An 18,571-nucleotide genomic window follows, 5' to 3' on the forward strand; every position below is an offset into this window, starting at 1 on the left:
TCTCTGATTGCTTCCTTCACCTCTACAATGAGCCATGCCAGTTCTTTGTTCTTTTTCCTCTTTCATCCCTTGTTGATACGCAGTAAATATAGATTTTTGTGCCTCGGTGGCTGTGTCCTTAAAAAGGGACCAAACTTGCTCTAGCGTTTTTACAGTGCTTATCCTCTTCTTAATCTTCTTCCCTACCATGAGTCTCATCCCTTCGTAATTCTCTTTTCGGAAGTTCAGTGCATTATAGTACAACATTTAGGCAAGTACATTTAAACATGTAGCATACGTAGCACATCTAAATATAGGTACATAAATACCAACTTAAGAATACCAGTGTAAGTGCTTTTATAGAATAGGTTATAGAATAACCTCCCTAGCAAATAATTTTAGAAAGTCCTTAAGATCACAGAATGATGACATGACCTACAAAGCATGAAGCGCAACACCCCCAGAGTAGCTGAATGTAATACAAGGCATGTAAAAATTTAGGGCCCAATATTCAGAAAATGATGAGTTCCTAAATTTATGCTCCTATGTTAGCTTACTAATCTTGTACCCAATTTACAGACAAACTTAGAAGCTCCATCTTTTCAGCTAACTTCCTTTCCCCAACATAAATCAGCCCGTTACCACCCACTTTTATGGTTCATAGACAACCACGCGAAAGACAAAGGCGCGCGCCGACAACTGAGCGCAAGACGGAGGCGCGCGCTGAAGAAAATTACAGTTTTTAGGGGCTCCGACGGGAGTTTTTGTTGGGGAACCCCCCCAGTTTACTTAATAGAGATCGTGCCGGCGTTGTGGAGGGTTTGGGGGGTTGTAACCCTCCACATTTTACTGTAAACTTAACTTTTTCCCTAAAAACAGGAAAAAAGTGAAGTTTTCAGTAAAATGTGGGGGGTTACAACCCCCCACAACGCGGCGCAATCTCTATTAAGTAAAGTGGGGGGTTTCCCCCACACACACCCCCCGTTGGAGCCCTAAAAACAGTAATTTTCTGCAGCGTGCACCTCCGCGCTGCGCTCAATTGTCTGCGCGCGCCTTTGTCCCGGCGCGCTTTTGACCTGATACCACTTTAATACTCCTAAATCTAAAATTTTAGTCAAAAATTTTGAGTAAAATTGTATGCACTCAGCACTAGCAATTTTTAAAGCAGCCAATTTATGGGCATAACTCTCAAAGCTAGGAGCATAAATCTTCTGAATATTGGGCCGAGAAAAATTCTACAAATGGCACTTTAACTTAGGGGCCCTACCAACACTTAAGTTAATATGGAAATTCCGTTTTAAATGGCAAACAACTATAAAGCGCTTATTAGCGCCTAAAGAAAAGGTGCTGGAATCGTTTGGCTAATGCTGGAAGTAGCGTTAGGCATTGTAAAGCATCTACATAGGAGCAATTCACAACAGATAGGCACCAGAAATGTAGGCCTGGAAAACTCTGGCTTACATTTCCAGCACCCATTTTTCCCAGAGGAGTGATTCTCTGTACAGCACCATTGCGTGATTGACACGTGATTGGCAGATGCTTTTTAGGTGGCTGTCGATATCAGCGCCATATAGAGAATCCAAACCTTAATGGCAAATTATGGCATACTCCCAGTGCTAGTTTGAACCTTAAGTTGTTTTCAACTATAGCTTCATAAGCCACACACCTAAGAGGTATAAGAAATCTACCTGAAGGTTAAAAATTTCCTTCAAATACGAAAATACATAATGCTATTTCTTTTTAGTATGATCTTTAACTTTAAATTTATGTCATGATAGACATGATTGATTTTAAAAAAAAGGTTCTTGAAAAATTAATGTATTTAAAATAAAACTTACAGCAAATCACGCAAGAAATTTTCAGCTGTGTTTATAATTTTGCTGAACTCCGAAGATCTGTGACTCATTTCTGTATCCAGAAAAGAAAAAAATTATTTCAACTACATAATGTTATGACTCTGTACTGTACTTTATATATGCTTTTTATTAAAGAGATGTTTAAAAGACTAGCAAACTGAAAACTTTTCCATCTTTTCTCATTAAAGTTAGTTTCATTTCTGAATACTCTAGGACAGGGATGTCAAAGTTCCTCCTCGAGGGCCACAATCCAGTCGTGTTTTTAGGATTTCCCCAATGAATATGCATGAGATCTATTTGCATGCACTGCTTTCATTGTATGCCAATAGATCTCATGCATATTCATTGGGGAAATCCTGAAAACCCGACTGGATTGCAGCCCTCAAGGAGGAACTTTGACACCCCTGCTAGGAGAAAAAATATCTTAATTTGCCCATCTTATAGGCAAGATGTAGGCTGATGAAACTAGATTTTGCTCCCCCCCCCAAAAAAAAAAAAAATCATGGATAGAATATTAATAAATTTAACAGAGCTCCAAGTATTTTTTGCTCTTTGCCTTTTTAACAGTAATTATCACAGAACCTAATTTATATGTGTACACAAAAACAGCATTTGACACATGCTAGTGCTGACTGCTTGGCATTGCTAACTATAGAAATTTACATAGAATATAGATCATTCTTCTCTTTTACGTTTATTATGAATTTCTTATACTGTCTTAGAGAAGCCTTTCAAAAAAGTTTACAATAATCATACAAATTCAATTTAGTAGTCAGAAAACAGAAAAAGAAATACATTCTCAGATTGTCATCCTGTCCTGTTATCATAATGCTCTGGGCTCCTCCCCCGTCCCCGCTGGAATCAAATCTGTCCCCACCCATCTCCATAAACTTCTGAAGTACGGTAGTTATTTCTTTTAATCATGCTACTGAATTAAAGGCTCTGGTAGAGACCCATTTACAAACAAGTAAAGACACTATTAATTTGGAAATATTAATTGGGAAGAACACATACCTTGTAAATGGGTCTGTCTGCCAGAGCCTCTAAGAGGTAAATATAAAATATAAATACTCCAGGTAATGAGGACCCTCAAACTATGTCAACTGAGGACTTCCTCTGAAGGTGGCCACGAGTCTCTTACCAAGCTTGGCAGGCAGCAGCAGCATCCCTGAGTCACAGATGCTAACACCTCAGTGACTCAGGGATGCTGCCAATGATTGCTATGCTTGGTAGAGGGAAGTTCTGGCTGCCTTTGGAGGAGGTCCAAGTTTATTCTTAGTTTGATATACCGGCCATCATAAGTATCTGGCCGGTTTACAATATTAAAAATTTAAAATATCTTAAAAAGATAAGAATAAAAAGTAAAAAAAAAAAATTTTATGATAAAATAAAATAAAACTTAAAAAAGGGTAGTGAAGACAAAACAAGGCATGATTTGAAAAGCTAGGGGGAAGGAAAGTTTTGATTACATTTTAAAAATAAGAAATAAAAGGAAGGGAGGATGGGGAGGATAAAACAGAAGGGAAGTTGCTTCTTAAAAGCGGTTCTTTGTTTTATTTATTTGTTGTTTTGTGTTTTTTTGTGTTGGTTTTTCTGTGATTATGATGCATAGTTGCAAATTTGATATGCATCATTAAATAAAAATGTTTTTAGATTGATTTTAAATTTGTTTAAAGAAGTTTTGCAATGGATGTGCGGTGGCATTGCATTCCAAAGGGAAGGAGCCGTTATAGGAAAAAAAATGGTATTTCTGGTGTAGTATAGATCTTTGATTGAGGGAACTGTTAATAGATTTTTGTTGGAGGATCTAAGGGCCCTAGATGGAGCATATGGGATAAGATATCTATCCAAGAGAGTGGGAAAGTTTAATTTTGAAGACTAGTAAAAGTTTTTTATATGTTGTTCTATGTGATACTGGTAGCCAATGAGATTCACAAAGAAGTGGGGTGACGTGGTCATATTTTTTAGCTTTGTAAATGAGTTTAACTGCATTGCACCCAAATCAAACCAGCTTTCGAAAATTTCACAACACAGAATACTCAATGATAGGACTAATAACCAATATTCACTACTACTTAGATCATCATAAGTCAGTAGTTCTTTATTCATTAGACCTATCCGCTGCCTTCGATATAATAGATCATGACCTGTTACTCAAACGATTAGAATCCTTAGGCATCAACGACCAAGTATTAAACTGGTTCATTTCATATCTCTCTAACTGTTCTTCAATTGTCAGGTACAACAATGAAAATTCCAAAGCCTATTCCTCAACCTATGGGATTCCCCAAGGCTCTATTTTGTCTCCCCTTCTATTCAACATTTTCCTTTTCCCACTACTGAGCCTCTGTCAATCAATAGGCCTCACCTCATTTACTTACGCGGACGATATTCAGCTCCTTTTGACCCAGAAAACAACAAAAATATCATAGCTATTAATAAGAAACTTGAAACTGTACAAAATTGGCTCATGTCCAATAAACTAGCATTGAACATACAAAAAACAAAATCCATGCTTTTTACCTGGAAAAAGGACATAATCCTGAGGACCCCTTTTGTCCTTGATAACATCCCTTTAGATACAGTGTCTACTTTAAAAATATTAGGTGTTATTGTTGATGACAAACTATTGTTTCATGACCAAATTAGTCATATAGTCAAATCATGTTTCTATAAATTACGTTTGATACGCTCTATTTCAAAATTTATCGAGCCCAAATCCATCAACATATTAATTCATTCTCTGGTAATAGCAAAAATGGATTACTGTATTCCCTTTTACTAAATATCACCCAAAAGGAAAAAAGAAGACTCCAAATTATTCAAAATACAGCTATTAAACTTATCCATAACGCCAAAAAATATGATCACGTTACGCCCCTAATGATTGATTCCCACTGGCTGCCAATCAGCCACCGCTACTCAACATTTAAAAAAAAAGAAAACAAAAAACCCACCTCTCACAGACTTGGAGATTTCTCGCCTTAACTCATAGCAAACTCATGCTTCGGGGCTCTAAGGTGTGCGTGCTGGCTTCCCTTCTCTTCCCTCCGAAACGGGAAGTTATATCCCGGGGGGCGGGGAGGAGAAGAGAAGGGAAGCCAGCATGCACACCTTAGAGCCCTGAAGCATGAGTTTGCTACGGGCTAAGGCAGGAGACAGGTCAACATTGGAAAGCTTACAACTTGCTGCTTTTACTTGCTTCGGGCCTTCCTCGCTGCCTGGTCCTGCCTTTCTATTTCCGAAGTCAGGACCTGGCAATGAGGAAGGCCCGAAGCAAGGAAGAGCAGCAAGTTGTATGCTTCCCTCCGTCGCTGACCTAAGGAAGATAGGTCAGCGATAGAGGGAAACTTGCGACTCTGCCGATGGGAGGGATTGGAAGAGAAATGCTGCTGCTGCACCCAATTGGGGAGGGGAAGAGAAGTTCTGCTACTGCTGCACTCAATTGGGGAGGGGAGAAGGAAGACCAGGGAAGGGAGAGGAGAGGAAAGAGATGCCAAGACCATGGGAGTGAAGGAAAAGAAAGGAGCTATCAGACCATGGAGGGGGGGGAAATGTAAGGGCATATGGGGGGAGGGGGAGGAGGCAGATGCCAGACCAAGTGAAAGGAAGGAAGGAGAGAAAGGAAGGAGAAGAGATGCCAGATAATGGAGTGGGAGGGGGAGATGGGAGGAGAGGTGAGAGATGCCAGGGAAGGAAGGGGATGGAAGGGAAACTAAAGGAGACAAAATGCCAGACCAGAGGGAAAGAAAGGAGAGGAGGTGCCAGAGAAGGAGGGAGAGGGAGAGATAGGAGGGAGATGCCAGGGCATGGGGGGAGAGAAAGGAAGGAGATAGAGATGCCAGACCATGGGGTAGAGTGGGAAGGAAGGAAGGAAATGAGAAGAGAGAGATGCCAGAGCATAGGGGAGGGGGTGAAGCTGAAATGAATCATGTACAAAGGAAAGAAAGGGCACAGGATATACAGTTTATTGAAGGGACATAGAAAGATGGAAGATGCTATATAGAACAGAGAGGACGGACACTGGATGGAAAGGGCAGAGAGGGTGGACAGTAGATGTAAAGGGTAGAGAGAGAGAGGGCAGAGGCTGGCAAAGAGAGGACAGATGTTGCATGAAAGGGAGCGAGGACAAATGCTAAATAGAAAGAAGAGAGCGAAGAGAAGATGATTAAAGCAGAAACAACAAAAGATAGAAAAAAAATTTTTTGTTGCTTTATGTAGAATCAAGTAGTATTGTAACTATTGATTAAAGTTTATAAATAGGAAATGAAAATAAGGCAGTTTTTTTGGGACTAAACCCCTTTCCTCAGGTCAGGACAGGATACCATAAGAGCAGGGGTGCCCAAATGGTCGATCGTGATCGACCAGTAGATCGCAAAGGCAATGTGAGTTGATCGCGTTGCCTTTGCAATCTTTTTTTCCTGCCTTCCCGAGCCAGGCCAGGCGCGTACAAGCGCCGGACTCACAAGACTTCATCTCAGATGTCAATTCTGACAACAGAGAGGAAGTTCTGGACCAGCCAATCGCTGCCTGGCTGGCCTGGAACTTCCTCTCAGATGTTAGAATTGACGTCAGAGGTGAAGTCTTGTGAGTCCGGCGCTTGTACGTGCCTGGCCTGGCTCGTGGAAGCAGCAGGGAGAAATCGGTGTGGTGGCTTACAGGGTAGGGAAAGAATCAGGGAAGTGGAGAAATTGGCGCGATGGCTTGGGGGGGCAGGGAGGAAAGAGAAAAAAAGACAGAAAGAAAAGGGGAGGGGCAGAAAGAAAAAATATTGGATTTACAATCAGAAGAAGGAAGTGCAACCAGAGACTCATGAAATCAGACAAAAGGTAGGAAAAATGATTTTATTTTCAATTTAGTGATCAAAATGTGTCCGTTTTGTGAATTTATATCTGCTTTCTATATTTTGCACGATGGCCCCCTTTTACTAAACCGCAATAGCGGATTTTAGCACAGGGAGCCTATGAGCATTGAAAGCAGAGCAGAGAGAGGGCATTCAGCACAGCTCCCTGCGCTAAAAACCACTATTGCAATTTAGTAAAAAGGGAGGGGGTATATTTGTCTATTTTTGTATAGTTGTTCCTGAGATGGCATTGCATAGAATCGTCTGACTTGACCTCTTTTAAAACCCGCGGAATAGAAATGATAATTAACATTTTTTCTGCGTACAGTGTGCTTTGTGTTTTTTTTAAATTTTATTGTTGGTAGATCATTTTGACTTGGTCATTTTAAAAATAGCTCGCAAGCCCAAAAAGTGTGGGCATCCCTGCTTTAGAGCCATTTCTTGTATTTTTTTTTTTTAGTTGTTTAAATTCATGCAGAAATAAATGGCTAGATTGAACCTAATGACTTCATTAACGCCTTTCCCTTTTTTAAACCTCTATACCATTTGAAAGAGGGCAAATACTGTTTAAATTTAGTAAAAATATTATGGCACAAGTGTCAAACCTTAAAAAAGGAAGTCATATTGAGCATTGGAAAATAATAATAATAATTAACTAATAAAAATAGTACACATTTAGGGCTCCTTTTACTAAGTTGCAATAGTGGTTTTAGCATGCACTTAGCGTGCGCAGAATTGCCACATGCGCTAGATGCTAACACCAGCATTGAGCTGGCGTTAGTTTTCCCGTGTAGCGCGGGGGTTTGCGCGCGCTAAAAATGCTAGTGCACCTTAGTAAAAGAGAGGGTTAATTTTCCCCACTACCAAATTTCCCCATCCCACCCAGCTACTTTTTCATGCCACCCGGCTGGAAAACATTTCTGGGGAGAACACTGCATACTGTTCCTTTTGTTGTATTTATGATAGTATCAATGATCATTAATTTATTGTTAATTTGCAGTTTTTCTAGTTTTGTTTGTTTTGGGGGGGTTGTTATTCATACATATGGTCTATTTTATTTTGCATTGTGATGAGAGTATGAATTTATTTTTCTAAACCAATAAAAATTTATTGAACAAAAAAAAAATATCTGAAGCAGAACTGGACCCTACAACATAATGACCCAAGACATACCAGTAAATCCACCAAGGACTGGCTGAAAACTAAGATATATAGAGTCCTGGAGTGGCCGAGTCAAAACCCTGATCTTAATCCCACTGAGATGCTGTGGAGCAATTTGAAATGGGCTGTACATGCAAGAAACCCCTCAAACATCTCACAAATGAAAGAATTCTGCATTGAAGAGTGGGCTAAACTTTCCTCAGATCGATGTAAGAGACTGGTAGATGGCTACAAGAAGCATCTCACTGCAGTTATTTCAGCCAAAGGGGATAACACTAGCTATTAGAGTGTAAACTAAACTAAACTAAACCTTAGGTTTGTATACCGCGCCATCTCTGCAAGCGTAGAGCTCAGCACGGTTTACAGAGTTAGGATAGAAAGGAACTCCAATGAAGGGTTAAAGGAAAGGAACTAAGAGGGTAGAGAGGGGCCAGGGTACGAGAGAGCGGGAGGTATTAGATTTTTGAGAAGAGCCAAGTTTTCAGGTGTTTGCGGAAAAGTTGGAGGGAGCTGGAATTTCTGAGCAGGGATGTGAGGTTATTCCAGTGTTCTGTGGTTCTAAAGGGGAGGGATGTTCCTAGTTTTCCTGTGCGGGATATACCTTTTGTAGAAGGGAAAGATAGTTTCAATTTTTGGGAGGATCTGATGGAATTAGGGTTTGAGGAATTCCAAAAGAGTGGAATAACGGGAGGGAGGATGCCGTGAAGGATCTTGAAGGCTAAGCAGGCACATTTGAAGAGGACTCTGGAGTGTACTGGAAGCCAGTGAAGCTTGGATAGAAGTGAAGAGACATGGTCGAATTGCCTTTTGCAAAAATAAGTTTAGCCGCGGCATTCTGAATTAGCTGAAGTCTATGTAGGTTTTTCTTAGTTAGGCTTATAAAGATGGAGTTGCAGTAATCCAGTCTAGAGAGGATGGTGGATTGAACAAGGACGGCAAAGTGAGATTGATGAAAGCAGGATCTCGCTTTCCTCAGCATGTGGAGGCTAAAGAAGCATTTTTTTACCAAGGAGTTGATGTGGTCATTGAAGGAAAGAGAAGAGTCTATGATGATGCCCAGGACTTTGCTTGAAAACTCAAGCTGAAGAGTGGGGCCGGAAGACAGTGGGATGGAGGTGAGTAAATTATCTAATATTGGGCCGAGCCAGAGTAATTTTGTTTTGGACTCATTTAGTTTCATTTGTACAGATTGGGCCCAGGATTGGAGGTTCATTATACATGAGGATATGTTCTCAGCGAGAATAGAGAGGTTCGAGTTGGTCTCGAGGAGGATAAGGATGTCGTCAGCATAGGTGTAGAGAGATTCTAGGGGGGGATAGATGGAGGAGTTTCAGAGAGGACATGTAGATGTTGAAAAGGATAGGAGAGAGGGGTGAGCCTTGCAGGACTCCACATATCGGCTTCCAGGGGGAGGATGAGGTACCATTTGTGTTAACGGTGTAGGAGCGGGAGTGTAGGAATTTCGAGAATCTAGGAACTTATGCCTATTTCGGAGAGTTGGAAAATTAGGATGTCATGATGGACGATGTCGAAAGCTGCGGAAAGGTCGAATTGTAGAAGAACAGCGAATTTATTGCGAGAATGGAGTTGTTGCACCTTGGAGATTAGTGAGGCCAGTAGGGATTCGGTGCTGAAGTTGGGTCTCAAGCCGAATTGGTGGGGTAGGAGAATAGAGAATCTTTCTAGATAGGATGAGATTCTAACATCTTGGTTAGGAGAGGGATGTTTAAATTAGGCTGCTGCTCATGCAGAGAAACCATCTTGCAGCCGTTGCTGCTTGAGAACAGCCCTCGCGACCCTGAACCAGCCCGACGAGACACTTCAGCACAGAGGCTATCTGCCCTGCCTGCCTCAAACAACCGACGCTGTTCTTCTGTTCTTACTGCTGGGCCGGGCGTGCGAGCTTGCTCCGCCCCCCAACCCCTGCCGGGAAATTTAAATTAGGCTGCTGCTCGGGCAGAGAAACCATCTTGCAGCCGTTGCTGCTTGAGAACAGCCCTCGCGACCCTGAACCAGCCCGACGAGACACTTCAGCACAGAGGCTGTCTGCCCTGCCTGCCTCAAACAACCGACGCTGTTCTTCTGTTCTTACTGCTGGGCCGGGCGTGCGAGCTTGCTCCGCCCCCCAACCCCTGCCGGGAAATTTAAATTAGGCTGCTGCTCGGGCAGAGAAACCATCTTGCAGCTGTTGCTGCTTGAGAACAGCCCTCGCGACCCTGAACCAGCCCGACGAGACACTTCAGCACAGAGGCTGTCTGCCCTGCCTGCCTCAAACAACCGACGCTGTTCTTCTGTTCTTACTGCTGGGCCGGGCGTGCGAGCTTGCTCCGCCCCCCAACCCCTGCCAGGAAATTTAAATTAGGCTGCTGCTCGGGCAGAGAAACCATCTTGCAGCCGTTGCTGCTTGAGAACAGCCCTCGCAACCCTGAACCAGCCCGACGAGACACTTCAGCACAGAGGCTGTCTGCCCTGCCTGCCTCAAACAACCGACGCTGTTCTTCTGTTCTTACTGCTGGGCCGGGCGTGCGAGCTTGCTCCGCCCCCCAACCTCTGCCGGGAAATTTAAATTAGGCTGCTAAACGGCGCATAGCCGTTCGGCGCGCCGGCTAAGGCGAGCGAAGCACAAATCAGTCCATCTTATACTCTAACCACAAGAACTGATCCTTGAAAACTTTACAACAAATGAGGAAACCTCTTGCATACAACAAACTTTAACCGACGCCTCAATCCAAACCAACATCACTAAGGGGCGTGGCCTGACTGCCACAGAGACCACACACATGAAATAACTGCTCCTCTTCACCCACACTCGAAGCTGATTAAAAAGTGCTTAATTTAAAAAAAAAAAACACAAAATCTTTGCAATTTCACTATAATATAACTGCCTAAGTCCATATGTCACCTCCAAAATCGACGAAAAACGAAAATGCTCCACCCACATCGATCGGAGGGAAGAAGCTGAAACCTGATCTAAACACGCCAGAGAAAATGGCACCGAAGAACGATGAGACTTCACTAGACCTGCTCCTGAAAGAAATAAGAGCAAATAGGGGCATAATACAGGAACAAGTTGAAGAAATCAAACTTTTAAGAGGTGAGATTGAGGCAATTAATTCCCAGTTTGTGGATGTCCGACACCGTTTGGACGCCCTGGAGGAAAAAACATCTGTCATATCTTCACTACAAGAAACGATAACTAAGCATGACAAACTGATTACTAATTTACAAAGAAACTTTGAAGACCTTTCTAATCGCAGCAGAAGATCCAATTTAAGGATCATTGGGCTGCCTGAATCATCGGAGGGATCTGATATGGCTTCTTTTCTTTCTACTTTCTTGCCTGCTACCCTGGGTCTTGTCTTTTCACCTCCTCTGGAAATAGAGCGAGCTCACCGCGTGCCGTCTCACCTTTCTTCATACGCCTCCTCTCCCAGACCCATAGTGGCTAAACTACTCAGATTTCAACAAACGCTCCAAATTCTAACAGCAGCTAAATCTAAATCTCAATTGCTACACCAAGGCAAGAAATTCTTCATTGTTCCAGATCTAGCTAAAACTACAGCCTTAAAAAGAAAAGCATTTCTCTCCCACCGGCAGGAACTTAAAGATATCGGAGCCAAATATGGTCTTATGTACCCAGCCAGGATGAAAGTAACTTATAACAACCGTACTACATCATACACTGATCCTGAGGAACTGTCTGCATTCCTGGATTCTTTGAAAATGCACTGACACATTGAACTCTCAATATATTGGTTTGCCTTTGTGTTCACTTGTTATAACCTATATGAATATATAATTCATTGTTTTTATGAATAAGCACACCACTTTTAGGTTTCTTAAATTGAATGGGTGTGGAGTTAAGTAAGTTGCTCCATATGAGTTGTTTCTCCGTGCTCACAAGAGCACCCTTAAACTATATTATTTTATACATGATAGTAAGGTCTCTTCACTTTCTGACCTTACAATATGCTGTCACTAATAGTATACTTGCTCTTATTCCTATGCTTTCTTTCTTTCTTTCACTTCCTTCTGGCAGTAGTGTCTACCTGGTATCCTGGTTTTACTATTTGCTATTTCCTTATAAAGGTGATGTTTACTATGTCTTACCACTGTATACAATAGATTATGACTGATTTACATATCATCTCTTTTAATGTGAATGGTTTGAACCATCCTATTAAAAGGAAGAAGATAGCTAACTATTTGTTAAAAAAACATCCCGATGTGATCTATTTACAGGAAACTCATCTCCCACCTGCTGCCGCCTCTAAATTTGAGTTGAAGGGATATTCCACTCATATGTATTCCCCTGCGACTCAGAGGAAGAAAAATGGAACATCAATACTTTTCAGTGATAAATTATCCCCTATTATTCATTCGGTTAAAACAGACTCCGATGGAAGGTGGTGTCTGGCACATGCTGCGTTGCACTCTGTGGATTTTATGTTCCTTAATATTTACGCTCCTGTTTTGGATCATCCTGATTTTTTCAAAGATCTTCAGCTGGCGTTAGTTGAATATGACTCCTGTTCTCTAATATTGGGTGGAGATTTTAATCAAATTCAAGATATCTATATAGATCGATCATCCTCTTGTAGACCCTCAAAATCCAAATCTTTTACAGCTCTGCATGCTTTAAAAGAAACCTTTTCTCTTGTAGATCCATGGCGTTTACTGTATCCCAAAGGTAGAGAATATTCACATTTTTCACCACCACATAATACTTATTCAAGAATTGACTTCTTCCTTCTCTCCTCCTCTCTCATTCATGAAGTGACAAATACTTTCATACACCCAATAACTCTTACAGACCATGCAGCTATTTCATTACATTTATCTATCTCTGCCCCACGTAATGAATCTCCCTCTTGGCGACTTAACAATACTCTGCTTTTAGATGAGGTAATAGTGGAAAAAATCAAATCTTTTACTACGGAATTTTTTTAAATCAACACCAAAGATCCAGAAATCTGTCCTTCTATTGTTTGGGAAGCTTACAAAGCTTCACTCAGAGGTGAATTGATCAAACTTGCTTCCTGGAAAAAAAAACAATCCATCCAAAAAGAAAAAGAACTGGAAACCTCTATTAAAAATTTAGAATTACAACATATGTCCACCCATTTACAAGATCCATCCATGTTCCAACGTATTCAAAAATTAAAATATGAATATAATACTCTAGTCTCATGTACAGCCCGACGTGACATTTTCATTTCCAATTCTGGACACTACATGGGAGATAATCTAATGGGTCACCCTATGGCTAGGTATCTTAAAACTAAAACAAAACGCTTACACATCTCAGCTGTTCAAGACTCATCAGGACAATTAGCCAGAACCAGATCTCTACCCTATATCAATCTGAGTTTTCAGCCTCTGAAACGGATTTAGATTCGTTTCTATCCTCAATAGCTCATCCGACTCTATCGGAATCTATTAAAGTAAAACTGGATACTCCTATAACTATATCTGAAATTGAAAATGCTATAACCTCTCTACCCACTGGGAAAGCTCCGGGCCCAGATGGCTTTACTAATGAGTTCTTCAAATGTTTTCGAACCCTATTGACTCCTCAACTCCTTACATATTATGATTTCCTCCACTCCACTCCAGACAAGCAATTTAATTTCACTGAGGCCACGATTGTAGTTATTCCCAAGCCAGACAAAGATGCTACTCTGGTTAAAAATTTTCGTCCTATCTCTCTTCTTAATTTGGACTACAAAATTATGGCTAAATTACTTGCACTAAGACTCGGCACAGTGATCCCATCTTTCATACATGGAGATCAAACTGGATTCATCAAACATAGATACATAGGAGATAACCTTCGTTTATTTCATCATATCAATGCCCACGCCAAAACAATGTCTGATCCTGTGATTGGTCTAGCCATTGATGCCGAGAAGGCATTTGACCGAATGGAGTGGCCTTTCTTATTTCGAGTACTGAAATGGTACAACTTTGGTTCTTTTTTTACAGACTGGATAGAAACATTATACAGACAACCCACGGCTCGTATTCTGATTAACAATTCTCTCTCTAATAGATTTTCCCTCCATAGAGGTACCCGTCAAGGCTGTCCCCTCTCACCATTACTATTTGATTTAACATTGGAACCTCTATTGTCAGCTATCCGACAATGTTCCTTAATTAAAGGTGTTCCCTTGTCCAGTAGAGATATTAAACTAGCAGCTTATGCTGACGATGTTCTTCTCTTTCTCAAGGATCCTCTTGTCTCTATACCGCATTTTATCCACATCGTCTCTCAATACTCTCAAATATCTGGATATTCTGTTAATTGGGAGAAATCAGAGATCTTTCCGCTAAATGATCACATTTCCTCCTCAGATCTAGCTCATTTTCCTTTCCCATGGTCACAAGGAGCTGTAAAATATTTGGGGATTTTAATACATAAAGACCCTTTACTTGCTCAGAATCTCAATATATCTAAAATCAAAAACTTAGTTTTAAGTACTACATCTCGTTGGTCCCCGCTTTATTTGTCCTGGTGGGGTAGAATAGTCTCCATTAAAATGACCTTAGCCCCACAAATTAATTATACTCTATCTATGCTTCCCCTTCTCTGCCATAAGTCACTCTTTCATTGGCTTAATATGAAAATTTCTGAATTTATTTGGAACAAGAAAAAACCTCGTATTGCTCTCGCCAAGCTGAAAGCCTCTAAGATTAAAGGTGGTTTAAATTTACCTGATTTTTATTATTATTACATCGCATCCTTAGCCAAATACGGAGCTCATTGGATTGCTGATTCTTATCCACAGGATCAACCAGCATGGTTTGAAATGGAATGCTTTTTATGTGCACCACTACACATCTCCTGCTTCCTTACAGTGTCGATACCTAGACACTTGAGAAAATATTCTTTGCTAAGTGCAACGCAACATGCTTTTCAACTATTAGATGCAGCGGCTGAGATCTCTGTTGCTGAAGGCCCACTCATGTCCCTTTGGAATAATCCTAAAATTCAAAATAAGGGTAGATCTCTTTCATGGAAGAGGTGGCAGCGGGCGGGTGTGTGGTTTGTTCATCAATTAATCTCCTCCACTTCATTTGTCCCATTTGATACCTTTTGTTCTGTAAACTCACTCCCATCCTCTACATATCCTCAATGGCTTACGCTTACTGGAATACTATCTAATGTTCAAATGCGCCTTGACTTTATGACCTCTCAACAAACTATTCGTCACTGGTCTACTTTGGCTTTACTGAAAGGTAAGGCGATATCTTTTTTTTATAGTATCTTAAGAGACCACACCTTCACCTTTACACCTCAATCTATGAACCATTGGGGTTCTATCCTAACGACCACACTTTCTGAAATAGACTGGGAACTCTTCTGGTCATCTACAAACCGTCCTCTATTATCTGCAAGAGTTTCACAATCAATGTTCTTTGTTATGTGGAATGCTATATGGACTCCATTTCGAATGTGGAAAGCGAAACTGAAACAAGATCCTACTTGCTGGAACTGTTTGAAAGAGCCTGGAACTCTTGATCACATGCTTCTTCACTGCACTATGGTTCATTCCTTTTGGATTCGTATATGGGACACTATAAAATCTATTACCAAATGTTCAGAAGATATTTCCATGGACATTATAATCCTTCGTTCTCAACACCCTTGTTTTGCACTATCAAACTGTCCTCCTAAACTCATTGACACCATGTTTGTGACAGCTCTTATGCACATTTTGAAAAATTGGAAGTCATCCACACTACTAGACTACACCTTTTGGTGGAACTCTTTGAGCATGTACCACAAATTCGAATCATATGCATATGAAAAGAATATGATATCCCGTTTCTCTACAAATTTGGTGCGAAATAAATCACCTTGGTCATTCTTAGATTCATATGTTCACTCTGCCTCGTAGACACTTCTGCCACTCTCTCACTCTCTCTCTCTTTCTCTATCTCTCTCTTTTTTTTTTTTCTCTTTTATTTCATCATCCCTGCTTCTCTATCCTTTCTATTTCTTTTCTTAGCAGTTTCAAATACTTTGAATTCTTCTTACTAGTCTGTTATATGCAAATGAATGCAATTATGGTTTCTCTTGTTTATACATCACTATTTTTTTATTCAATCTTTATGTACTTGAACTGCTTTTTGTATATTATTTATAATATTCAATAAAATTATTGAAATAAAAAAAAAAAAAGGAGAGGGATGTTTGCTATTGGACGGTAATTGGATGGTATGGAGGGGTCGAGGTTGGTCTTTTTCAGTAGGGGGGTCAGAGCAATGTGACCCATTTCGGAGGAGAAAAGGCCCGATGTTAGGGCAGAGTTTATAAGTTTGGTGAGGGAGGTGATAGCCTGTGTAGAGATATTCTCAAATAGATAGGAGGGGAAAGGATCCAAGGTACACTTGCAAGTTTTTAGTTTGAGGCAGAGTTTGGAGATTTGCGATTCGGAAACAAGCTCAAAGACAGTCCAGGATCTGTCAGCTGGAATGGGATTGGAGACAGGTAGGGTAGGGTTGGGGCCAGTAGAAGCCAGGGAGTTGTAGGAGACTGTGGCGGGAAAGAGCATCTTAGGGTGGTAACCTTTTCATTGAAGAATTTTGCTAGGACCATCGGCTGACAGAGACAGGAGGGGGAGCAAGGTGGGGTCCTTTTTTGTAGTTAAGGAGTGCCAAATGTTAAACAACACACTGATCTGGTTGTTGGATCTGGAGATCTTGTCTCCGAAGAAGTTCTTCCTGGCTTTTTTTTAGTACTGAATTATAAAGTTTAATATTGACCCTCCAGGTTTGTCTGTCTGAAGGGGATTTGGATTTTTTCCATTTGCGCTCCAAAGCGCGACATTTCTGTTTCAGTTCTCTGTGAAGTGGGAGGTACCAGGGGGCCTTTCGGGGGTAGGAGATGGTTTTAGTGGATATTGGAGCAAGGGAGTGGTAGATGGATTCGGAGAGGGAGGTCCAGTTGCGCCAATTGGATTCAGAATCTGTAAGCTTAGGATTGGAGGAGAGTTGATTGAGGAATTTGGACCAGAATAGTTTGCACAAAATTTTTTGCGGAAGGTTATGGAGTGGGAGGAACGAGATGGGGATTCGAGGTGTGACATGAAAATAGGGAGACATGTAGCCCCTAAGAAGTGGTCAGACCAAGGGACTTATTCCCAACGGATGTCGTCGGTTGAAGTTTTGAAGGCGGTAAGATCAAGGAAACTAGTGAAGTCTAGTGTGTGCCCCTTTTCATGGGTTGGAGAGGAGGTAGGTGGGGGGAAACCTAGAGAGGTAAGTAAGTTGTTAAATTTGATCATGTCCTTGCTGGTGGTATCGTCGAGGTGGAGATTGATATCACCAATGATCAGTAGTCTTTGAAATTTAAGGAAGGCGTTTGTTATGGCCTCAAAGATGAGATTGGAGGAGTTGCTCCAAGGGGTAGGTGGGCGGTATAGTAACAAGATGCCCAATGGGTGAGTGCGGAGTTCATCGTTTACTGAGGCAAGCATATATTCTAGAGAGGCGTGAGTGCCCTTCTCGAGGAGCTGGACATCGAAGAAAGATTTATAGAGGAGTGCCAGTTCGTCTCCTGTTCGATTGGGTCTGGGAGAGAAGAGGCCTTGGTAGCCGTGGAGGAGGAGTTCGTTTTGAGTGAATAGATCATCTTTGGCGATCCATGATTCCGTGATGCACAGGAATCCAGGGTCGAGATCGTCGAGAAGGTCCTTCAAGATTTGGGTCTTGTTGCATGCGGATCTGTCATTGCAGTAAAGTGTCGGGACTGGGGTGAGAGAGTCAGAGGCGGCGTTGGGAAGGGCAAGGGCTTTAGTGAATCGTGGTTGACTTTTCTGGGGTACTTCTTGGAAGGGTGATTTCTGGTGCGTATCAGCGTGTCCATGTGTCCACCAGAGGGTGGTGGACACATGGAACGCGCTTCCGGAGGATGTGATAGGCCAGAACTCTGTACAAGGGTTCAAGGAGGGTTTGGATAGGTTCCTGGAGGATAAGGGGATAGAGGGGTACAGATAGAACTTGAGGTAGGTTATAAAAGTGGTCAGAAACCACTTCACAGGTCGCGGACCTGATGGGCCGCCGCGGGAGCAGACCGCTGGGCGAGATGGACCTCTGGTCTGACCCAGTGGAGGCAACTTCTTATGTTGTTATGATTCTGAGGCCGGGGCAGGTATCAATGGTGTTTGCGGGGTCGAGTAGGTTGGGAGAGGGAGGTTTCAGACAGAGGGAAGTATAGAGAGGTGAGCAGAGTAGGAGGAGAAGGAGCCAGAAGGATGGGTTCATGGCGGGGGTTAGGACTAGGTGGTTGGTGTGTGAGAGTCTGCAGCAGGGGAGGTGGGTAGTGGGTTTTTTTTGTTTTTTTTATGGGTAGATCAGAGGAGGGGCCTTAGCGATGAAGGCAATTAACAGTTAGATACTATTCGTATGGAAACCTATGACGGAGAGACTTGGGACAGTAGGTGATTAACAGGGAGGAATTGCACAGCCGAGGTTTGTGTGTAGCTGGAGGATGTGCTTGGGGAAACTGGGGCTCAGAAGAGTGAATACTAGGCGAAACCTTTGGCAGTAGTACAATTTAGCACTAAACAAGAGCATAGACATTAATACAAATTTGTCAGCGGGCAGTATCCGGGTTAGGAAGTTATACAAGGGATGATTAGACAAGGGAGAGCTGTGAAGTCTGGAGGTTGTGAAGTCTGGAGGCCCGCAGTGGACCTCGATGAGCCCAGGAGAGGGAGGGCGTCGA

General features: G+C 41.9%; 1 protein-coding gene across 4 annotated transcripts in view; it reads right to left on the minus strand.

The window, feature by feature from the left end:
• Positions 1-18,571, minus strand: part of PSAT1 (phosphoserine aminotransferase 1) — a 501,906-nt gene that overhangs the window by 353,866 nt on the left and 129,469 nt on the right. For all 4 annotated transcript variants that reach the window (XM_033958496.1, XM_033958494.1, XM_033958495.1 and 1 more), the window contains one exon: positions 1,818-1,887. In XM_033958496.1, the coding sequence (XP_033814387.1) occupies positions 1,818-1,887 (70 nt within the window). The remainder of the gene's footprint in view (positions 1-1,817; positions 1,888-18,571) is intronic.

This window comes from Geotrypetes seraphini, chromosome 9, assembly GCF_902459505.1.
Source record: "Geotrypetes seraphini chromosome 9, aGeoSer1.1, whole genome shotgun sequence".
NCBI lineage: Eukaryota > Metazoa > Chordata > Amphibia > Gymnophiona > Dermophiidae > Geotrypetes > Geotrypetes seraphini.